Source organism: Amaranthus tricolor, chromosome 8 (assembly GCF_026212465.1).
Source record: "Amaranthus tricolor cultivar Red isolate AtriRed21 chromosome 8, ASM2621246v1, whole genome shotgun sequence".
Lineage (NCBI taxonomy): Eukaryota > Viridiplantae > Streptophyta > Magnoliopsida > Caryophyllales > Amaranthaceae > Amaranthus > Amaranthus tricolor.
This window is the reverse complement of record NC_080054.1, coordinates 18211268-18237024: the sequence shown is the minus strand read 5'-3', so window position 1 is coordinate 18237024 and position 25757 is coordinate 18211268. Positions and strand designations below refer to the sequence as shown.

At 31.5% G+C, this 25757-nt stretch overlaps 1 protein-coding gene across 1 annotated transcript; it reads right to left on the bottom strand.

Moving 5' to 3' along the window:
• Positions 1-8446: 8446 nt before the first annotated feature.
• Positions 8447-12121, bottom strand: LOC130820358 (uncharacterized). Its single transcript, XM_057685698.1, has 2 exons — positions 11418-12121; positions 8447-10914 (listed from the first exon to the last, which is right to left on the bottom strand). Exons 1-2 carry the CDS (start codon positions 11919-11921, stop codon positions 10861-10863), a joined length of 558 nt encoding a protein of 185 aa, XP_057541681.1. The 5' UTR covers positions 11922-12121; the 3' UTR covers positions 8447-10860.
• Between the last annotated feature and the right edge of the window lie 13636 nt (positions 12122-25757).

Here is a 25757-nt window from a genome sequence, read left to right as displayed (position 1 = left end):
AAAAGAGTAAGGTAAAAATGGTGTGATCATGTAGAGTACAAAACTAAACTAAAGTAGAAATAACCATTAGAAGCTTGAAGTGATTTGATAGTAAAATTTAAAAACCATCTAACTTGGCTTATTCCTTTCATTGCCTTGAGGAACTTTCATATTCGCAGACTCAAACTAATTAATAGTTTACCTGTCTATTTGAGTTTGCACCACAAAATCTAAATATATGACATCTTTTTAATTTATTTGATATAATGTACTAATAAGGAAGAAGTTTTTGGTTATTAAACTTATAAAGCAACTCAAGTAGTGCTATTTTATGGATAGTGTAAATTTGACCAAGGGCCAAGGGGGTTGGGCTTTATTATAGCCCAAATTGGGGTAATTGAACCCAAGATGATCAACTCTAGATCACATTGTACGAGAAAATTTGAACTAAATAAGCAAAATAATATAAAAAAAAGTCAAACAATAAGCAATGTTTTAAAATATTTCCCAAATTAAGCACTTTTTTTCCAGAGCTGAGGTTTGGTTGTTCGTAATAAGTGCAATTATTTGCTATTATTTATATTATTTTATACTCCTTAATGATGGTTGTTAATAATTCCATGATTATTTTAAAGATTTATGCTACTTTACTCGTTTTTTGTTATTCATGTTGATTTTGAGTGGTTTTGATTGTTTTAAGCATAATTCTTATGGTTTTAATGATGACGGAGTTCATTAAGGAGATTTTAGCTCGGGTGAAGATGTGTTACAAAGAAAATGAGCAAAAGAGTAGGAGTGTTATTAATGCAAAATTTTTAAGGTGAAATTTGATACATGTCTACTGTTTTGGCCATAAATTTTGATAGCAAGATCGCTTTAATGCAAGTTTTGCAGCATTGGAAACTAAACATCAAGAACTTTTCAACGGTATATTATATGTCCGATTCCGATAATTGAGCAAGAAATGACGATCGTTTGAAGTTCGCTGAAATTGTCAGCGTAAAACGCCGACTCGTCTTCCTGGTCGTGGATGTGGCCGCCGAGTCAGCTCTAGCTTCTGGATTTTCATGCAACCTTTTCCAATTACTTTACTTTTGTATTATTTTATTTTATCTTTATATTAATTAACTTCATAGAGTTTATTTAGTGGGTAAAAAGGGACAATTATGTTAAGCCTCCTTTAGACGAGTAGAAGGAGGGAGACTAAAAACCTCTTCTCCTTCCTCCTTCATCTTCCTCTCCATTTGAACTCCATTTTAATTCTTGTAAGCTTTTATTTCTTAATTTTGATTTACTTTCTCATTATTAGTTTAATCTTTCTTTATCAAATTTGTATTAGTTCAATCTTTCCTTGTCAAACTTTAATTGTTTTTCTTAGAAATTGTCATTTATTAAAAGTAGTATTGTTCTTCATATTTTTGTTTCGTGCATCTTTAATTGTGTGTCTCATAGTTTAATTATTGATTTTCCTTGCAAATTTCAATATTATCATTTTCATAATTGTTTAGTATCATCTTAGGGTTTGTGTTCATTGCTTCTACCATGAATAGTGAGTAGCTTTATTTTCTAGGGTTAGAGTTTGAACCTATAATTCAAGTATGATTTAATTATTGCATGTGTCTATTAGGATTAAAGTGATTGAATTGTGCCAATAACCTTAAATTAAATATGCTTTGTTGGACTAGTCAATAGAACTAGCGTGTTAGATTATGAATTTTAATTAAATTCTTATTAATTCATTCAATAAAACTTGCGTGTGAGAATCGAATTAGTAGGGTCTAAATCTAATAGTTAATCAACAGAGCGAGCGTTTGAGATTAACAAGATCATATTCAATCATCATAGACACTAACAAGAGTTTAATCATACAAGAATTTAGGGGATTCCCGACACCCTACATCTCTTCATTATATAGTTTAAACCCATTTCATATTGCATTTTTAGTATGTTAGACAAAAATCAATCAAATATTTTTCTCTTTGAGCAATATAATTTAAAAAGTAAATCTCAATAATGGTGAATAAATTTAAAAAATATATATAAAAACACGTTGGCTGTTATAAACAACAGCGTAGTAGTAGCTTCAACATTTCAGCTCTGTGAATATTAGGCATATAGGAGTACAAAATATTACTGCAATTATCTCCATGAATACTATCATTGTCATCATCATTAAGATTCATCATCACTATCATCTCCCTTCATTGTCATCACCATCCTCATTCATCATCACTATCATCTCCTGATCTCCTCTCCTTTATTATCTTCATCGTCACCATCATCTCCATGTACCATTTTCATCATTATACCATATCTCGATCAACATCATCAAAATTTGTCACCATCGTCCCTCTATCATTAATCATCATCATTCATGATGATTAATTAAAAGATAATGTAAATAATGAAAATGGTGCAGAGATGGTGATAATTAATGAACGATGATTATGATGTGTTCTTCAGTGGAAAAAAAAGCAAGTGAGTTTAGAAAGTACAAGCAGTTTTCGCAATCAATGACGAATCACAGTATTCATGTTCATTTATGTAAGAATGATTCGGGTTGCCTTTCTCATTAGGAATAATGTTAATAAATACAAGATTACAAACTATATTTTAGGAAATTAAATATTTTCCTAATATTCTACACAATCATAAAGATTATACAAAATATGCATGTAATCAAAAAATATTATTCTAATATATTCTAAGACACCCCGCAGTCGAATTGGGAGGTTTAGAGACGCTGAGACTGGAACGAAAATCATCAAATAATACTTGAGGAAGGCCTTTGGTGAAAATGTCAACAATCTGATAACGAGTTGGAACATAAAGCACCCGAAAATCACCACGTTTCACTTTTTCACGAACAAAGTGAATGTCGATCTCAATATGCTTAGTGCGCTGATGATGGACTGGATTACCAGCTAAATAGACGGCACTAATATTGTCACAATAGACAAGGGTAGCTGTAGTAATAGGACAGTGTAGCTCAAGAAGTAAATTGCGAATCCAACAAGTTTCAGAAACAGCATTAGCAACACACCACAATATTCAGCTTCAGCACTAGATTTGGAAACAGTAGGTTGTCATTTTGCGGACCATGAAACTAAATTATCACCCAAAAAAACACAGTAACCAGAAGTGGAGCGGCGAGTGTCAGGACAACCACCCCAATCAGCATCGGTATAGGACAAAAGAGTCGAAATATTAGAACGATATAACTGCAGACCATAGTGAATAGTACCTTTGACATAGCGAAGAATGCGGTGAATAGCAGCCATATGTTCAATTCGAGGATCATGCATATAAAGACAAACCTGCTGAACAGCATATGAAATATCTGGGCGGGTGAATGTAAGATACCGCAAAGCACCAGCTAGACTACGATACAAGGTAAGATCATCACAAGGAGAACCAGTATTAGCACAAAGTTTGCCGGAGGTAGCAACAGGGTTACATTGAAACATGCCAGCCTTTTCAAGAATTTCAGAAGCATACTGTTGTTGAGAGAGAAAGAGGCCCGTAAAAGTACGATTAACAGTAATACCCAAAAAAATAATTAAGAGGGCCTAAATCCTTCATGGCAAACTCAGAGCTAAGTTTGGACATAAGAGACTCGCGGAGTAAATCAGAGGAAGCCGTAAGAATAATATCGTCCACATATAATAGCAGATAAGCAATATCAGAACCATGACAATAAAAAAAAGGGAATTATCAGAAATGATGTTAGAAAACTCAATAGTAGTGCAAAAGTGGCAAACCGGTTGTACCAAGTACGAGGAGCCTGTTTGAAACCATAAAGAGACTTACGAAGAAGACAAACATCATCAGGACGAGTAGGATCAAGAAAACCCAGAGGCTGATGCATGTAAACAGTCTCAGTCAAGTGACCATGTAGAAAAGCATTCTTAACATCTAGCTGATGAATAGACCAAGTCCTGGAAAGAGTAATACTTAAAACAATGCGAATAGAAGCAGGTTTCACAACCGAACTAAAAGTCTCATCACAATCAATGGCTTCCCTTTGAGATTTACCATCACCAACAAGACGCGCTTTATAGCGCTCAAAAGAACCATCAGACTTGGTCTTGACACGAAACACCCACAAGGACCGAATGATATTAGCATTAGGAGGACGAGGTACCAGATCCCAAGTGTGACTCTCGATTAAGGCATCAAATTCCTCATGCATGGCCAACTTTCAGTTTGGCTCACGAAGGGCATGAAGGGGAGATTTGGGTAAGGAGGAAAAAGAAACAGTTAAAGCTTGAAAATAGTATTTGGGATTGGGTTTGAAAATACCATGTTTACTACGCGTAACCATACCGGGTGGTGAGGATGAAGAATGGGGACTTGAGGAAGGAGAAGGCTAAATGAGTGGGCTGCGTGAGGCCGGCCCAATAGAGTTGGGAGAGTAAGGAGGGGGCTGGATGACTGGGCTGTGTGAGGCAGGCCCAGTAGAGGAGGGGGAGGAAGGAGGGGACTGGATGACTGGGCTGTGTGAGGCAGGCTCAGTAGAGGAGGGGGAGGAAGGAGGGGGCTGGATTGTAGTTGGGCCGGACGTAAAGACAGGCCTAGTAGAGGAAGAAGGCTGGTAGAAGGAGGGGGGAGCAGCGGTTGGGCTTAGCGGTGGATCAAGCCTAGTAGGGGGAGAAGGATGTGTATAGGTTGTTTTGAGCAAATGAAGGGGAATATTATCATCTAAGAATTGGTAGTTTTTGGGAGACGGGGAAGGAGATTGAGAAAAAGGAAAGGTGGCCTCATCAAATAGAACATGCCAAGATATAATGATTTTACGGGATGAGAGATCATAGCACTTGTAACCTCTATGAGATGAGGGATATCCTAAAAAGACACATGGAGTAGAGCGTAGGTGGAGTTTGTGGATAGTAGTAGATGGAAAAAGAGGAAAATATAAACATCCAAAAACCCATAAATGAGTATATATAGGAGACTTACGATATAGAAAATGAGTGGGAGTGAGATTACCAAGAAGTTTAGAAGGAAGGATATTAAGGAGATAAGTAGTCGTGTTTAAGGCGTGAGGCCAAAAAGACGGAGGAAGGGAAGAATGACATAAAAGAGTACGAATGATGTTATTGATGGAGCGGATTTTGCGTTTGGATTTGCCATTTTGAGAAGATGTGTAAGGACAAGAAAAACGCAGAGTAATACCCCCAACTAGTACAAAATTGATGAAACATATTATTGTCAAATTCAACCCCGTTATCACATTGAAAAGATTTTATATTAAGATCCAATTGGGTATTAACAAAAGTATTGAAATTCACAAACACATCATAAACTTGAGATTTGCGAAATAAAGGAAAAGTCCACAAAAAATTAGCATAATTATCAAGAAAAAGAACATCGTATTTGTATCCCGATGGACTAGAAATAGGAGATGTCCACAAACCACTATAAATAATATCAAAAGGTTTAGTACTCATAGACATAGAATGAACAAAAGGTAATTGAATGTGGATTCCTAAAGGACAAGAAAGACAAACAAAATGAGGATCTTTATTACATTGAATTAAACGAGAAGAATACAAGGAATTTAAAACAGCATTGCCCGGATGTTTTAAATGGGAATGCCAAATACTAGAAGAAAAAACGGAAAAAGCCGATGATGTGGAAGACGAAGGAGAAGCTCCATGTGTAGATGGGAAAGGATAAAGATCACCCATGCTATTAGATTTCAGAACGATGCTCCCTATGGCCAAATCCTTCACAGAAAAGCCAAAAGGATCAAATTCAACTGAAATCATATTATCATAAGTGAATTTACGAACGAAAATAAGGTTTTTAATAAGTTTAGGTGCATGTAAGACATTTTTAGAGTAAAGGATTTTTGGGAGGAAGGAAAAGAAATATGCCCGTGACCAAGAATTGGAATCAAATTATCATTACCGACAACAATAGCATTATTGAATTGATGCTTTAAAGAAAAATAAGGAAGTAAAGTACCTTGAGAGTGAGTCATGTGGGATGTGGCACTGGTATCCATGTTAAATTGCTCATCCGGAGTAGACAAAGAGAGAGTGTTCATAGCATGATCGATGTCCGTAGGAATATAATTGATAGAAGCATTAGTCCCGGTGTAATAACTTTGTGTCGGACATGGACCAAGAAGACCAGCAGAATATCCATTGTTTGAAGAAGGAGGAGGAGCCAGAGATGGAGAAGAAGGAGATGGAGAAGAAGGTGGGCCAGAGATGTGTATGTTGGGCCGAGAGTTATTAAAAGAAGTGGTCCTGGAATGTTGCTGCTGCTTGGGGCCATATGCACTGGTGGAGCCATGGTGGCTGCCACGATGGGTCCGGCCACCACGACGAGAGTGGCGATGGCCACCACGGTGGTGGGAAGGGTCGCGATTGTTAAAAGGAGCGAAATTTTCAGAAAAAGAACCTTTGTTTGTGGTAATAAGAGCCGAATCTTGAGCGGGAGAATTGTGTTTATGGTTTGAGCGTTCTTCCAATTCTAACATAGAACGAAGAGTATCAAAGGAGGGAATGGGATTCATATGTTGAACCAAAGACCGAAAAGGTTTGTACTCTAAAGTCAACCCATAAAGAACTTGAAGAGCCAATCGATTATCGGTGATGGAAGTGCCAAGATTATTAAGAGAAGTAGCAATAGTTTCAAGTTCATTGCAATAAAACTTTACATTGGAAAAAGGGGATAGAGAAATGTCATTAAAGTGAGACTCAAGATGAAGAATTCAAGATGTCTTATTATTTTGGAAATTGTTCTCAAGACGATTCCAAGCATCAAAGGCACAATCATCGGGACTAACTATAGACTGAAGGAGGGAGGGACTAATAAAGCCATAAATCCATGTGCGAACAATGTCATCAAGACGTTGCCATTCGGAATCTTTAGGAACTAAAGCTTTAGAGGAGTCATCGGGAAGAATATGAGAATCCACAAGGTGAGCTCAACAATGAAGCTTGAATAATGTGACCCAAGTATGGAAATTGGAACCATCTTCATTAAGTTGGATAGGGACACTTGTTTTAATGTTAGTAACCAAAGTGGTGGGATGAATTTTGGTAGGAGAGGCCATGGAGGAGAAAGAATAAAGAAAAGAAGAAGGAAGAAAAGTGAAGGCAGCCTTGAGGAGTGCTGGCCGGCGGCAAGGGGAAGGAAGGGAGGGTCGGGATCAAAAACCTAGGCTTCTGATACCATGTAACAATGATTCGGGTTGCCTTTCTCATTAGGAATAATGTTAATATATACAAGATTACAAACTATACTTTAGGAAACTAAATATTTTCCTAATATTCTACACAATCATAAAGATTATACAAAATATGCAAATAATCAAAAGATATTATTCTAATATATTCTAAGAATTTATAATGAGTTCCCTTAAGTGAAATAAGGCGATTAAAACTTAGCTAATAAACTTAGTATTCTATGTATTAGACATTTTTTCTCGATCTGCTACTTCTTTTCATGGTTAACTACCACTTCTAGTAGATGCGTGGAATAAATCATATAATGAGGGTCATTTACAGTTACGTACAGACGATGATGATAATGATTGAGAGCACGATAGATGGTGATGAACGGAGGTTTTCCCCTCTTGATCACTTTTAGCTTGATGATGATGATCAAAATATAGTAATGTTGAAAATGGTGTGGAGATGATGGCCGATGACGATGCACAATGATGATAACGAGCGAGAGGAGAAGATTCAGATTTAGAATGCTCGATCATGATGACGACAATGATGAACCTAATTAGCCTTAAAAGTGAGATTAACAAAGATGGGAAAAAACTTAAAGGGGTTAGTTCGCTATTTATATATATATATATATATATATATATATATATATATATATATATATATATATATATATATATATATATATATATATATATATATATATATATATATATATATATATATATATATATATTTTATTTCTCTACCATTATTTGAGATTGACTTTATCTGATCAATTTTATTTTGTTTGTTGTTACTATAGTGAACAAAAAATTTGACTTTTTTTTTATCAACCTTTTTTGTTTGCTGTTTGTAATAGTGAGCAATTCAAATTTTAGCTCTGAGGAAAAAGTGCTTACTTTGGAAAATATTATAATTGCTTATTGTTTGACTTTTTTATATTATTTTGCTTATTTAGTTCAAATTTTTCATTGTATGAAATGTGAATTTTAATTTCTAGTCCAACATATTTTTAGGATATGATATGACGAGTGCTAATAAGATTAATAAGCACATAGAAGATCGATTGATAACTTGTAATGAGAATTTCCTAAATTTCAAATAAATAAACGGCTAATATGATCGGAGAAGTAAAAAATTTGATGTTAATAATGGTTTCTAAACTTATTAAGTTAGTTCTATAAATCAACTGTTAATTTAATAAAGATATTTGGTTAATTAATTATTAATTGTTAGCTTTTATAACATAAAATTAGGTCAATAAGTCTAAAGTCAATGAAAAATCAACTTAATATAACCTTTTTATTCATAAATTCTTAAATGAGACGGTTTTCTCTATTGGACTAGCTCATATACATTTAGTATGATAATGTGATCACTTACAATTTTAAAGTTATTAATTAGAGAAATAAACTAATTATATGAGTCCGTCTCATGGTAAAATGGTCTTAAACAAAACGAACTAATTCATTTTGGCTAAAAGAGCTACTCTTGTGAGAACTCGGATTTCAGTGGACGACCTCAAACAAATAGCTTATATTCTCATAATATATATGAAATGAACCATATGACTCATGTATAAGACGCGCCTCTCAATAAGATCATTTCATACAACAATTTATATAGCTAAAAAGCTATCTTAATAAATACTTTTTTAGCTGTTTAGACACTAAAAAACTTAAAAAGATAAAAAGAAGAAAAAACAACCAAAAAGGAGAAAAAGATTCAACAACCATACAAGGCCCAAGTTAATTTTCAAAGGTAAGTGATCTTTTGTTAAATGTTACTCTAAAATGTAAATGTTACTCCATTCCATTTCAGTTCAAAGACTTCCAAAGGGTTGAAATAGTTTTTGGGGGATCAATTGTTTTGGCTGCATTTATAAAGAGTTGGGGCCTTTTCTGTTATTCTGCAATGCAGCAACATGTACTCTTTTGTTTGGTTATTTTCCTGATTGGATTGCTACTACTACATTATTAGTACTACTCCCTATATCACTTTATGTCCATTGCTTTTGAATTCCACTCACCTGGCCAATGTAATCTAAGATTTGGTCTTCATCTCATCTTTACACAAATCCAACTATGTCACTGCTCTTATACTTATCTTAATTGTACTCCTTGTTTTGCTGCAGGTACCCGTGTCTAATCTTTGATTCTCGTATATTGATATGAGACTTAAACATTTCATTTTAAGCCGTATCCGACACTAGGACACATACCAGTATTCAATACCAGTACCTAAGTCCAAGTAACATAACTTAAGACTATTTCTCAGTAAATTTTACCCCTCAGTCTAGCTGCGAAAACTCCATTTGATTCAAAAAACTCACATATTCTAGTCAAATAATGATTTTTCATAGGAACAAAGAGAAAACTACATAGAATACCCTTTTCACTAGGCCAATAACCCATTATAAGCGTACAAAGGAATTTTTGTTGTTTTTAGTCTCTCTTTTACGAGCTCAAAACGACAAATAACGGAGATTAAATAGCTCTATAATTCATCACATTTTTATCTAAAATCTCAAAAAAGTAGCAAAACAAAAGATGGATAATTATGATTAAAAAGTGATACCTCAGGTGTTAAAACTTAAAAGCAGTCTCTATCAACATCTAAATCAAATATCTTAAAAACCTGTCTCCATCAATTGGGCTTTATGCCTAATTGCATCCTAATTAGTGATTTCATTCATATGTTCACATCAAACTCACCAACTTTTGACATTAGTACTTAAAAACAAGCAAGAATAGTAGTAAGAATGTGTATCACTTCCGTTTTATTATAGTAATTCTTTTACACACAATATGTAACAATTAATTATAAATATTTCAGAACTGAAATAATATTAAATTTTCTTGCTAAGTTTGCTGGATTAATAAAGAAAACTCAAATGAAAAAAAATGCAATATAATGATATTGATGCTATATTATAAAAGAATTTAATTTAGGAAAATTTACTTTTAAAAATTTCACCTTTTGTTTTTTAAAAATCCCACCTTTTCATTACTTTTTAAAAATCCGGCCTTTATACTGCGTTTTCTTTTAAAGTACTAACATCATTAAGTTACTTGCAAAATTTAACAGTAAACAAATTAAGAACCAAAAGATCGGATTTTTAAAAGAAAATGTAGTATAAAGGTTGAATTTTAAAAAAATGATCGAAAGGTGAAATTTTTAAAAGACAGCCGGCAAAAGTTGGGATTTTTAAATTTTTCCTTTTATTTATTGGATGAATTGGGAAGGGGATAGTGTATGCAAAATTAAGGTAGCTAGTATGTAGATTACTGGTAGATTACAGACCCAAGTACATTAGATAGGAATCAAAGTACATTACAAGACCCAAATAGAAGCACCAACTGATCTGAACCAATAGAAAGAGAGAGCTACAGAGAGAAAAAGAACATCCTAAAAACATATTTTTTTTCTTTTTTTTCTTCCTTTTTGTACATGAAAACACCTTAAAGGACAAACTTCTAGGGCAGAAATGACTAGAAAGTCCCCAAAAAAAGGTGAATAAATCAACAACCCATTAAATTAAACCCACATAAAAGTATCAGATTCCAACATAATAACCTTAACCTCCTCAGAAAAATTGAAGGTAAATATAAAAAATTTAATATTAAAAAGACAAAAATAACAAAGTTGCACCTTCCCTCTATGAACACCAAGCTGATCTTTGTAATTATATCCCCATCTCCATATCATTGCTACTTTGACCTTCACTGCTCATCAATTCCTATAATCCCAACAAATATACAAAGTTTAGTACATCATTTCTAAATCTTAGATATCATCTCATTTGGGTTAGTTGTCACACTTTTAATCCAACTAAACAGATGATGTAAAATCACAAAACGTAACTTTTTTATTGACTTTTAGTCTATTGATCAATGTATTTCACTAATAAACAAGTGTCAAACTAACTAACAACTATTTGCCGAACAAGACGTAAATAAAGGCAAAGTGAGTGTATGGATCTGCCCTATAAATTTGTTATTAGGCTTGTACACAAGAAGACCCACGTAGGAGGAGAGTTGACTACACACAAGTCCGATAAGGTTCCATCTTAAAACTAATTGGTATTAGTAAGAGTAGCCCATCATCGAGTATATATATTAGTCAACCCCTCTCTGATTCTCTGATGTGAGATCACAAGTAAGTTATTTTCTAAAAGTGTTTAAAAGACAAAACAAATCTGAATTTAACAAAAATTAAAAAAAAAGTTAAAAAAAGGATTACCTGAGGAGATTTGGCAAGATTTGGATCTTCTAATGAAAAAGAGAAACTTTTACCAGAATCAAAACAAGGTTCAATTTTCTCAACCTTTTTTGAGGCAATGTTAGATTTTCTAAGACCCAAAAAACCCCTCCACTTATTAGAAGCAGAAGTAGAAGAACTTCTTGGAGGCTTAAGTGAAAAATCAGGTTCATCATCATTAACAAGAAGTTCATCTCTTAATGTTCTTTGCATCTGGGTATTACTACCATTGTTAGTATCCTTAAAGGGTAAAAGTCTACCTTTAAAGAACAATTCATCAGCACTACTAACACTATTAAAGCTTGAAACCCCAGAAAACTCAAAATCAGTAGAAGCGGGAGGTAATTCAGACCTTGAAGAAGGGAAGTTATGTTGTGAATTATGGGATTCAACAAAATCATTTGAGAATGATATTCTTGGGCTCATTGGAGGAGGGGAAGGAGAAGAAGGGGATTGAGTGTTGTTGTACATTTCTAAACATGCCATAGAGATAATGGAAAGAGAAGTGAATTTGTGCACAGAAACAAGAGAAGAGAAGAGAAGAGAAGAGAAGAAGGCATAAAGAAACAAAAAGGACTTGTTAATAAATATGGATGGACCCAATCTTGGCTATTGATCTCTGTTACTTTCCCCCTCCTTTAATCCCACTCCCCACATCTCACTTTCGAGTTCTGTTTTTTTATATCACACTCTTTTAAGTTTTAAGGCTGGACTTAGACTTCAGGTTTGGTTTTGAAATCAGTTTTTGTGTTGTTATTGTTTTTTTTCATAATTGTAAATTATTTTAAGAGTCGTGTCAATCGGATTTGATTACAAGGTATGGTAAATTTTGAATCACTAAGTCTCTTTTGAACATCTCTGCAACTGGATTCATTACTCATTAGGGAATATTGTATCCCCATTTCTCATTTAGCATTATTCTTTTATTTTAAGTATTGTCTTATTCTGTTTCACTTTATTTTAATTATGTTCATACAACTTAATCCTCGTTTTTCATTCACGCACACAAATATTCATACTTCCTCCGTTTCATAATACTTGCTACTGATATTGATATTATCCTATGTTACACTCAGTAGCAAGTATTATGAAACTAAGGAAATATTTTCTAAACAACACTCTTTTAACTTATTTTTGATGCTAAATAAAAGATACTATCAGTAATAGTTAGTGAGTAGTGAGATGTGAGTAGAGTTGTTCAAATGTGATCCGACCTGAAAATCCAAATCAAAATTGAAAATTAACCGACCTGAAATTATGTTTCTTTTTTAGGTTTACCCACCCGACAGTATCCGAACCGAAGTTGCACCAAAACCGATTTACGACTGAAAATCGTAAAATCGAACCCGAATTGCTACCGATTTTTATAACCGTCGAGATTACCCAAATCTAATAGTGACCGACTCGAGTCATACTCGACCCAAATCATGCTCAAAATCGAACTCAATCTGGCTAAAATCTACTTAACCCAAACGAAAGTGTAATCGAAATGCTGTAAATCTGAACCAATTTTTAACATAGAGGTGTGATCGACTCATATTCAATCATCTTATTAGTTAATCTAATAAAGTAATAAAAATTTTAATAAATTAAATTTTATACATACATGGTTTCATATATTTAGAGTTAATAATCAATGGTCAATGTTTATTTAACTATTTTTAATCAAATTAGATGAAAAATGATAAAACTTTAATTTTAATTTACAGTGAAATAAATAAAAAGTAACAAAATAATAATCACTAACTGATTTGCATTTTAACTATTTTGCTTTTAACTAAAGGGAATCTTATTATCAATTAAAAAATGTCTAATAACTTAATCTGATATTGACTCGATCTATAGTAATTAGTAATTCGTAGTCGAATTTTACTGGAAAATAATACCCGAGTCCGATCTGTACCCGGTAAAATTGAACCAATTATTAACCGATGACAGTCCGAGACCGATTAACTACTCGACACAAACTTCAACCTACACCTAACTGATGCTAACCCGATAGGTCAAATAACTGATCTTCAACCGAACCATGACTTACCGACCTGACTCGAGTGTGACCCGCCGTAACACGCATCCGAAAAAAAAAGATCCGAAATACAACTGAATCGAATGACACCCGTCCAAAATCGACCCGATCAACCGAATGAACACCTCTAGGTGTGAGTAAGGTGGGTTTGAATGCTTTTGTCTTTGTTTCTTTCCCTCCCATTTTTTAAATAGAAAATGGCTTTATTGTCCAAGAATCGTATGTTTTATAGTTTTTATATTAGTCGCAACATTAGAAAAAATGACACTATTCATTCATCGCTTTTAATTTGTGATTCGTTTTTAATCTATAAGTTAAAACATTATCAAGTGAGATCTTGTTTGATTCGTCTCATTGCAAAGATTATTAATATTAAATTTTTACAATTTTTATTATATATAATTAGAGATATTAAGGATCGAATTAGTGCGTTGGACTGCGTAAAAAAATAAACATTGTAAGTAAATTGAAACGGAGGAAGTATGCCACTAGAAAGTTTATAGTTGTTTTACATTATTATGCAAATTAAAATAAATGTTTTTTAATATTATTTTTATGACCCTTTAAATAAACGTCAATCATAATATAGGAAATAAAGTGTCTTTTTAAATAGATATTTGCTAATAAATGGAAATAGTAATTAAATTGTATGGATATAATTAATCGAGAATTAAAGTAAACTTGCGCCTTAACGTATTGCATGTATTCTCTAGTATTCTTAATTTGTTGCCTATTTTGTTATGAATGTCTCATTAACTTTCTATTTTATTCACAAGGTTCTGAGCATATTCAACATGTTTGACCGCATAGGGTCTCATAAAATTTGGGGTCGTAATATTAAATTACGTAGTATATATTAAGTGTTTAAAGATATAAAGTTGTTAGAAAATATGATGATATTTTAAAAAACGCACAGGACATTCAATGAATTTGTCAATTTTTTCTTCGCCCATATTTTTATTTATACGACATTGATCTACATTCTTTTTATTATTTTCAGCCACAAACTCAATACCTCACTTTATTTTTTTGTTGTTATATTCTTTTGCTAACTGTTAATATTTCGTCAAAAAGCAAAATAAGCAGAAGAAATAGACAATTCCATTATGGTAATGGTGTTTGTGAAGTGTACAAGTATTTTGTAGGATGTGCATGTCATGTCATGAAGTGATATTATTTTGGCAATACATAAAACCTTGCGTTGAATGACTGGATTTTGGTGGATACTCTACTCATGAAGAGATCTCCTTTGCTTCTTGTCTTGAAGTGTACTTCTCTTAGGGAGCTACCACTTTGATGCCATTCTCATCAATGACTCAAAGCATCAATACCAAGCCCAAATGTTTTCTTCATGCTCCCCATAATACTGTTGACTGAATGCAGCAAAATTAACTACTTCCAATACAGTTATTTATGTCATTTTTTCATACATAATAAATTATTGAATAACCTAAATTAGTATTTGATCTCGTGGTTATTGTTGTTATATTATAATAGTTGCTTTCACACACTCCATTTGGATTATTGTCATTTATATGCGTCCAAAACAATAAATAAGGCATAAGTGACATAGGTATGGGCGTATGTGACTGTTCAAGGTTTATTCAAGGTAAATGACATAAGTTCGACGTCTCCAACTAGTTTTATCCTTTGTTAATTAAGACTTCGGTGAGGTGAAACTCAAGGGATAAAACTTTCGCTGATGTTATTCCTAATTTGCTCCTCTCCTGCTTACTTAAGCTTGTTGCAACTTCTCTTTCCGTCACATGTGATGCTTTCCACCTTTCTCACTGGCTCTTTGGTGGGTTCCTTTGTGCATGTCCAATTATATTAATCTACTCTCATTTCATCTTTACAAAGATGAGTTTAGCCTGTACTCTCCCTGATTCTAAATTAAATCCATCCTAGTGTGTCCAAACATCACACATCCATCTTAACATTCACATCTCTACTACATCCATCTCATGCTCATATGTCTTCTTAACTAGATAACACACTATCCCATACAACAAAATGGATCAAACTGCAACTCAGTAGATTTTACCGTTTAATCTACTCGAAAAACTCTTATATATCATACAACACCCTAGTGGCTGCTCTCCATTAAAGCAATCTATCTTGGATTCTTACATTTGCATCTGTCTTCTGTTACTTTGGATTATTGATCCTAAATGTTTTAAATTGGTCAGTGTCACAACAACATCTTCACCAATAGTCACCTGAGGTTCTCTTACATGCTCTTTTCCACTAAAATTACACCATAAGTATTCCATTTTAGAGTGACTTTTTCGCGGCCCTTTTCCTTTTAAAGTTTCCCTTCAATGCTCTAGCCTTGCATTGACTTTGTCACTAATCTCGGCTACAAACACAATATCGTAAGCGAATAGCATGCACCAAGGAACACTTTCATTGATATGTTGTGATACTCATCAAGTATTATAGCAAATAAGAAAGGGCTTAGGGCTGATCCCTGGTACAAACCTACTTATGGTGTAAAATGCTCAGTTGTCCTTATGGTTGACTGAATGCTAGTCATGGTTCCATTATGCATATCTTTAGTTCCTCAATACACTTCAACATTGTTCCTTTAGCATCAAGGCTATCCTATATAATGGTCCTTGTTACGCTATCATATGCCTTCTTTAGATCAATGTACATCTTATGCAAATACATCTTTCTATCCCTATACTTCTCCATCAACCTCCTTAGGACGTGAATAGCTTCAGCTAGTGAAATTGTAACACCGTGTCATTTTTATGACGTTATTAATTATTATTATTTATTATAATTACTTTTGGAGATTTATAAATATATTAATTTATTTGATCATTGGAGATTATTATAATTGTGTTTGATCATTGGCAGATTCTTGATATAAGTAAGATCAAATTCAGAATACCAACATAGGGTAGTCAAATATTCGTCAGTCATCTCTCTACATGGATACAAAACCAATGTGATTATCATTTTCCTCGTATATGTTACACAATTTAAAATGGATTAGGTTCTAATCCAATGACGTGGGTTATGACTTAGGCAGATCTGAGTCTAAATTCTCCTTGAATTCTATGAGTTAACCTGAGGCTTTTAATAAAAGATTAAAAAAAAAGTATGCAAAAATGAAAATTAGAAAATATTTTTATGTTATTTAAATGTTTCAAATCTCATAGGAAAAGTGCTACTCCAATTTATTCCACAAAATACTTTTATGATATTTTTAAATGCAAAATCAATAGCAGCGTATAGTCGTATACATCAATATAGTATAACTTTTTATCATATATAATCAGTGCTCTAATTTTTATGTAGGATCAGACCAACCCTCCTTGCCTCCTACCCTGAATACTATCTTGATCTTTATACAAATTATGCAATGGTGATTTACATATGTGAAATAAGAGGGAAAATAAAAAATTAGCGTGGGTGTACTTAGTCCACAACAATACAACATTCCGAATTTTGAATAGATTATAAAATGATCTACAAATATAGTACACTTTTATCTTAATTATTTATTTTACATCATTTCAAATTATTATGTGAGAGATTTTTTTTTTCTAAATAATACAAATTGAATAAGACAAAAAAATAGCGGTATTGAAATCGAATTCCCTCGTGAAATGAGAATAACAAAAGAAACTAGAAAATGAACGAGGCATAATGGTGCTTGAACACAGAGGGTGTACGAGACGACATTAGTACAATTGATATTAGTAGGAGGAAGGAAACAATGGTAGGGTCCATTCGTATAGTCTCACAAGTACAGAGGTATAAATGTTAATCCTCAGTGTGTAGGTGGGAGAGCAATCATATGTTAATAATCATTATTGGACCAAAATGCCTTCTAACCTAAATTATAGTCCTACACTTTATTTACTTTAATCGCAGATTGTAAATAGAGAATATGCTCCTTTTTAAAGAGGTAGAAAAACTCCCTAATATTAAAAGTGTGAATTTTCATATTTATGTTTAGTATTAATCACATTTTTTTTATGTTTTTAAAGAGATTGAAATTTCCTTCAATTAGTAATGCCGCTACATAAAAAGTTTTAATATTATACTTCCCAATAAATATATTTCTTTGTAATGCAAGTAATTTGAAAGTGTTTGTTTAACAAAATATAATTTTTTTTCATAGAAACCCCTAAAATGAGGGATTTAATTAATTAAAGTATTAAACTTATCACATGGCTGATGGCCCCTTAAGTCACTAGAAACAACATTAACTTTTTTTAGTATAAGGTAGGATAGAGATGGAGAAGAAGACAATGATAATTGAACTCATAATTTTACCCAGAAAAAATAATACATGCTTCAATTGAGATAAGACTAGATTTTCGTCAATATTAACATTCTAGAACTTAAAAGCATAAACAAATAATGATTTGTGGAAGATTAAGGACATATAAGTAATTTTCATCTATTCATGTCCGATAAAACCATAAAATCCAAATGAATTTCAAATAAATTAATTTTAATATAATGGCAAACTAAATGAATTTGGTAAAACTTTTTGGATTTGGTAATTGGGAATCAAGAATAAAGGTCTATTTTCATCATTTTAATAATTTACTTCAAATGTACTCAAATCAATCCATTTCTAAATAATACTCCTAACTAAAAATGAATTATCATTAATTTGTTTGCAAGTTGCTAAAATAATGTGTCAGTTATAGTTGAAGTAAGGAAAATGAAGTTTAGCTGTCAAAGAGCAGAAGTTGGATCTTCAATTATGGCTTTTTGAAATCAACATGAGTCCATTTAAAGGCTTCTAAGCATTTATTAATATGGTGTAATTGTAGTTTATCCCTTTTACAATACTTGCTACATTACTATGTGATTCGTTTTGTATGAGATTGTCTCACCATGAAACAGATTTATATAGTTAACTTATTTTTCTAATTGGTAATTTTAAAATAGAAAATAATCACTTTAATTTGCTAAATATACATAAGTTAGTCTAATAGAAATGGTGATGATGATGATATTGATGGGTATGAGCTGCCAGGGACTCTTTGACCGCACTCTCTATTATGGGTATAAGCTGCCGTCTCTCTTTCCTTTTCAGACCCTGACCATAGTTTGTCTAGGAGCGGGATACACTGAATAGGATAATGATGAGTCTAATAGAAATGGTCTCATTAAGAAACCATTTTATTTAAGAATTTGTGTGATTCTTATATTTTTATTATAATTTATATGCAATAATAATATTTTACTCCCTCCTATTCTCCATGGGTGTCCCTTTTGAAATTTCACTATTTTTTAAGTGGTTAAATGAGACCATATGTATAAGAGAAAAAATGTAGAGTTTTTAAATTTTTATAGGTGTAAAATGGGGTTAGTAAGTGTAAAGATATAAAAAAGTTAAATTTAGTAGAGATAAATTAATAAAATTAACTTATTCAAAATAAAAATGAAATATTTAAAGTGATTTAACCTAATAAAAAAATAAGACACTTAAAATAAATAAGAGTGATTATTATCAACAAATCATCTACAAAATATTTATACGGAGCCAAAAATGACGTAAATGGGAAAATACACCTTGCCCGAGGGATTAAATTAGTGAGATTTTAAGTTGGGTATTCTGATACTGATTTCTGGGTGGGACTGGGTTGGCATTCTGCATAGTGCATTGTGGTAAGAGTTGACCGTAGTTTGACTTGTAAGTAATCAGATATGAGCTGGCAATACTGACCGATCAAACTCACCACGTGATCAACCTATTGGTCCATTTCATTTAATTTGGATGATTTTATTTTTAGAAATTTGTCGGCCACTTTTTTTTAATTTTATTCATATATTTTAATTTTAATTTAATTTTATCCTTACAAACATAATTCAAATTATTTCTTCACTTATTACCATTTTTTTTAAATTACTATCTTTCTCTTTGATGCAAATCTAATACTTACTCTTTTTCTTAAAGAAATTCATATTAGTCATTTTAGGGTGTTTTATTTGTTGTTTTTATAAGAAACCTTTTTATTTATATCATAAATTTTGGACAAAAATAACTTTGTTCATCCTCATTTTAATATTTTAATACTGCTTATGTTCCCACATATATTCCAATAACTTCATTTTAATATTTTTTTATTCTTTATGGTCTCCACATACTTCCCACTAGCTTTATAAAAATATTTTTTTATTAGTTGTGGTTTTCATATTTTTTTCACTAACTTTCTTTTAATATTTTTAATAATAATAGTCCCCACTTTTCCTCTATCAAATTTATTGTTCAATAAAATAAGATCTCCACTATCTAAAAAATTCTATTTTTTTAATTCCCGTAAATATTCCTTATCGGAGCTTTATTAAGAAACGGAAGGAGTATAACATATTACAAATGAGTAATTCTCTAATTACACTCATAATTTCACGTTTATTTTTATGTCTTACTTTATTTTAATTTTTAAATAATTAAAGTTTAGGTAGGTTGAGCTCCCATTGCTATCAAATGAATTGAAATTTTCGATCAGATTAGATTCATTAACAATGTAACTTAGTAAACACCAATTGGCTCTACTAATAAAACTTGCTAGGCCGTTTTTTGTTCTTGTTTTTTGTTCTTGTCGTTCTTGTCACCAATAATGCCTTCATATAAGCGTGGAGATCAACACATAAACATAATAAGGGAAAAAGTCTCATCTAGAGCCAATTAGTGCTTAGCGAAATAAATAACATGTTAAAAAAAGAAAAGAAAAGAGCAACATATCAAGAATAAAGAGAGTATTGAATTTCATAGAAATAATTAAGTGTCTAAATGTCTTGAGTTTATTATGACGAAAAAAATTAAGCGAAAAAAGTAGTAAATATAACACTAAAAATGATATATTAAATGAGATTTGACGTGTACTATGTAGTTTAGCTCTTATTATACAAATAAAATATAAAATATTATAACTTCATATATGTCTAACATGGTAAATAAAAATTGAACATATGACTGATAAATTAGTGTCCTTGATTCCTTTGTGGGTTCTTAGTACAAGTTCACAAATGAAGTTCATTTTTCCCAATTAATAAGAGTAAACATTAAAATTTATGAAAAATAAAGAGATTTTTTACTAGGAGTTTTTTTTTAAAAAAAAAGATAAAATATAATTAGATCATTTTTTGGATTATATCTTGTTTAGAGATTTGTTTCATTTCACATTGGAAGTTGACATGGATTCCATTTTTTGTTTCATTAAATCATGATTCAATATATTAACACAATTAAGTCATATGAATGGTGACATATTTATTTATATCTTGATTAAATATTAAATAAAAAAAGTAAAAAAAGCAAGAATCAAAAAAGGTTTTGTAATGTAGTGAGATTAGTAAGTAGGATTAGATCGTAGTTGGAGTATAATTAGTGGAATCGGCCGAAAGGATATGATTAATTAAATAAGAGTAAGAGTAAATCACATGATTAAACATAAGATGTTCGAATGGGGAAATGCCACGTGGTGGATTCCCCTTAATCAAAAGGATGCAGAAGATGGATGACTAGTCAAAGCCATTTAGAAACTCAAACTTGTTTTTTAGATTCTCTCCTTAAGTCTGCTGTTTATCTTTTTGGTCCCCCAATTTGGAAGCATTTTTTGGTGTTTTCTTTATATTAAGACTACCATTTTTCTCTTTTTGGACCATATTGGCATGTTATATGAAGTATATAGACTATATGGCTACTCTTTAATTTTGCAATAGAGTGTGGTAGAAATATTATAAGAATCGAGTCTTGTCTTAATTAGAATAAATTTTGTTTTTCTTAAGTAATATTTTAAATTGATTTTTATCTAGCACACTTCTTTCTTTAGCTTACATGTGATATAAAAAACATATGGTTGACAGGTTATAATTGAAAACAAATTAAAGCGATTAATTTGACTAATATATTTTATTCTATCCATTTTCATAGGTTTTTTTCAAATAAATTTACGAATTTTAGTGTTAAACTTTAATTATGATTAATTTATTGTATCTTTACTATTTCCCAAACACCCATCTAAAACCGCCAATAGTGAACAAACACCCTTATTGTTACTATGAAAGCCAAGTGTTGAATTGTACTAATTTAATTAAAAAGTTATTGAGATTAGTGATTATTAAAAAATGATAGTAGTAGCCATACTAGCCAAGAGTAATAGAATTAAGAGAGAATAAAAGATCACAGTAATCAAAAAGAAATCTGGATTCAGAGGGGGAAGCTTCTTCCGAATGCATGTAGCATATTATCACACTCACCAATATCACTGTGCTTAATTAATTGGTTCTGCTTGGAATTTGTGTTATTTATGCTTACCAGTAACTACAAATAATCATGTATAATACTTCCTTATAGTCTTATTTAACTTTTCATAATTTTTCAGGTGGTTAAATAGAATTACATTTGTAAGAGAAAACTGTAGAGTTTTTAAAATTTTTATAGTTGTAAAGTGACGTTAGTAAGTGTAAAGATGTAAAAAGTTAAGTTTAATAAATATAAATTGATAAAGTTAACATACCCAAAATAAAAATGAGATATTTAGAGTGATTTGACCCAATAAAAAAATAAGACACTTAGGTTGAATGAAAGGAGTACAATACCCCAACACCACACTTCAACTGGAAACTGGAAACTGGAAATTTCACATGTTTCTTCTCTTATTTGGCTCTACACGAAGTAGAAGTATTATTCACACACCAATCCAAGTAGTACCTCCGTACCATTATAAGTGTTAATGACATTTTTCTACATTATAATCGGATGCGAGTACCTCAGAACAGAGAAAGTAATACTCTTGTTTCTATCGTCTTCTTTTTAAAATGCAAGCCAATAGCCATCAACTTGTACACCTCACAGCTCAAAACGTTATTTAGTGGATTATGAATAATAATTAATTTTTAATGCATTTTTTGCCATCTTTAGAAACTTTTTTAAACCCATAGTCGATAGTTACTACATTTAGTCATTTTAATTTTATTTAAAGAAACCAAAAAATTTATTGATAAAAATATCTACAACATCTATAATAGAATAACAATTAATCAAATACATTAAAAATTTTAATCAAACAAAATTCTATATAGAAAAAATCACGATCATAATAAAGATCCAACATTGAAGTCTTCTCTCTATCACATCGTTGCTTGATATAACCTTATTCGAGGAAGTCTTTACATTTGGTGGCTTGCAAATAGAAGTAAGTTTGAAACTATTGACTGTATTAGTCGAACTGATATCGTGGGCCGTGATGACTTCATATGCCTTTTTACCATCGAATTGATAACAAGACTTCAAACTATCACCATCAAGACTTTAAAACACAATATATGGATAGATCGAATCTAATAAATTGATGGAATAACTCTATAATATAGAGAGGTTAGACTTTATTTGTAAACGAAAAATGAAAAACTAAAGAGATTGGGGGCTTACTATCAAGACATCAACTACAAAATTAATAGTAGCCCTAAAGTAAACAATGAAGCTTAGGGTTTTTTTGAGAGAAAAAAAAAGAGACAGAGAGCCGTCTATGCTATTTTATAAATGAGTCAACTTTAGTCATTTAATCTTTGTCTATGTCAATTTGCATCAATTTGTGTTTTAGAATATCTTACTTATTTTTCGTTATTTTTCTACTTGAAAATAGATCTAATACTTTTTTTTAGTCTCATTTATATATTTTCGCTTACTTTACACAAATCAATTCCTCTAAATTTATTACCAATTATTCACTTTTTCATTCAAAACAATCTATTCTCTCTTTCATGATAATTTAAAGAGATTAAGTAGTATTGCTTTATTTCATTACTCTTTCTGGCTCAAATTAATTGCCTCATTTATTTTTGAAAAATTGTTTTAACTTTTCATTGGCCTGCAGATAAAGGTTCAATGTTTAACCTTTTAGGGAAATAAAGAGCTAAATAACTTGCAAGTTTTTATATAGGTTACAATTTAAATTTAAATTTTTTTTAACCTAAAAAACATTTTAAAAATTATAAGAACCCCCAAAACCCTAACCACCCCACTACTCATGTCCTTTCCCCTTCCCAACCCAGTGCGCAGCCCCCCTCAGCGGTCCCTCAACCTTCGCTCCCCAACCCCCTCTCTGTACCTTTAGTTCCCTTTCCACACCCCTATGTGACCTAATAACCACCAGCTCTCGCATCAGAAGCCACCTTCCCCCAGCCACGTGCTAGCTCCCCCACCCTTCCTCTCATGTGCCATGATCTGGGTCGTGGGTTGGATGCCACGATCTATTTTTGGTCTAGGGTGGTGTCGAGTTTAAGGGAGGGAAGTGAGGGTTGTGTAGAGTTAAGTTCAGTTAGGTTGAGTGGTGGCAGCGAATGATGGGAGGGTGGGAGGATTTAATTACCTGCTTTTTTTGATTTAGGGAGTTTTGATTTAAAGTCATAAATTAGTCATGGTTTATTTATTATTTTTTATTTATACATAGAACCAATCATAAAAAACACACATGATCAGTGTCGGTCCTAGTGTTTTATGGGCCCTAAACCAAATGAAAAAACAGGTCCCCCTCTTATAAAATTTTTAAAATGTAAAATGAGTTTTATGAGCTTTTTGCGAAACAAAATCATTTATGATATTATCAACGTTAATGTTTTCTAAAAATTCTTTATCAATTGATAATGTTGCAAGATTGTTCAGATGCTCTTGTGACATTGATGACCTCAAGTAGGTTTAGATCAACTTGAACTTTGAAAAGCTTTTTCCGTTGATGCCACAATCACCGAAGCAATTAATAATATTCTATAAGCAGACTGAATAATCTCAAGAATTTCAATGCGTGTCATTACTTTATTTGGCAAAGTAAATTGTAAAACTTTCAATTATGTTGTAGTCAATAACTATCACGTGAGATTCATATTTCATCACGTGAGATTCATATGCAATTTTGTTAGACTGTTAGAATTCAGTGTGTAAGCCTATATTGGAGAACAATTCAAAAATGTTCTACAACAAATTATGAGTAAAAATCATTAAATTAATATTGGAGGATCTCCATGAGAAAAGGTAGAGTGAAAAGTAGTGCAACACCCCGAGATTTTAATGACGTAATTATTTAATATTTTAATAGTTTTTAAAGATCTTACAATTATATTTAATTATTTCTGAATTAGTTTTGATAAATTTCTTGCATATATGAATTTAAATGTTAACTTATATATATATATATATATATATATATATATATATATATATATATATATATATATATATGAATTATTCATCACTTTTTTCCTCACCCAGACCCTAGTTTCGAGCGAGATATTGGGCGGGTATGATGATGATGATGAGAGAATAATGTGTATAGGTGCTGAAATGGCTCGTGAGCAAGATTGTGCCATGTCGCAAAAGGCAAGATTAAAATTATGACAATCACAAAGCATATATAATGCCCTAGGGTCATTTCAAGTAAATGCTTTTATACTTTTTGATGTTTTCATTTCATATTAGAACCATTATCATAACACTGACCTCTTATATCATCTACGTGGAGATTAAGAGACTTTAATATCTTTTGCAATTCAACAAATAGTCCCAATCCTGAAGCATCATTCACCTCTAAACAAAAAAATACTTGTACAGCCTATCAATATTTAAATGAAATTCAGATTTCGAATTCAGTGATGAAATCAAACAATTTATGAACCTACAACTGAGTAAACGATTTCGAAATAAGTATCATATTTATACTGCTTATCAAGTAATTTTGAAATAAAATACTTAAATTACTTGTAATATATCAAAAATTTTGAATTAGAAATTCAAAGAAATCAAGATTTTGACATATTCATTTTGAAATTCAGATTTCAACATCAAGTAGAATCAAATATAATTCAACATAAAATTCAAATTCAAAATAAAAAATTGAAAACAAGAAATCAAGCATCCAAATCAATTAATCAAGAAATCAAGAATCAACATGAAGCTTAAGAATCAATTTAGTGAGGTTATTTAGGCCAATTTAAGGTCGTCTTAGGATTAGATCGTCTTAAATATACTTTTTTATTAGTTTATATTTATACAGCTATTTCAGGTAAAAAAATATATATATCAAGAAGTGAATTATGTTGCTAGGCTAAAGTACATTTGGTGATTTATAAATTTTCAAATGAGATTGTCTCACAATTACAGTTCTATATTGATTATTTTTTATAGTTTTAAAGTGATCACTTTCACTTATAATATTAAAGTGATCACTTTCACTTATAATATTAAAGTGATCACTTTCACTTATAATATTAAAGTGATCACTTACAATATTAATATGATAAATAAAAGAAATAAGCTAATT

Bases quoted from the DNA above. Each gene is read 5' to 3' on its own strand.
- LOC130820358 (XM_057685698.1), bottom strand. From the start codon at position 11,921: ATGGCATGTTTAGAAATGTACAACAACACTCAATCCCCTTCTTCTCCT. The intron at 10,915-11,417 runs GTAATCCTTTTT...TTGGGATTATAG, and splicing joins ATCTTGCCAAATCTCCTCAG to GAATTGATGAGCAGTGAAGG.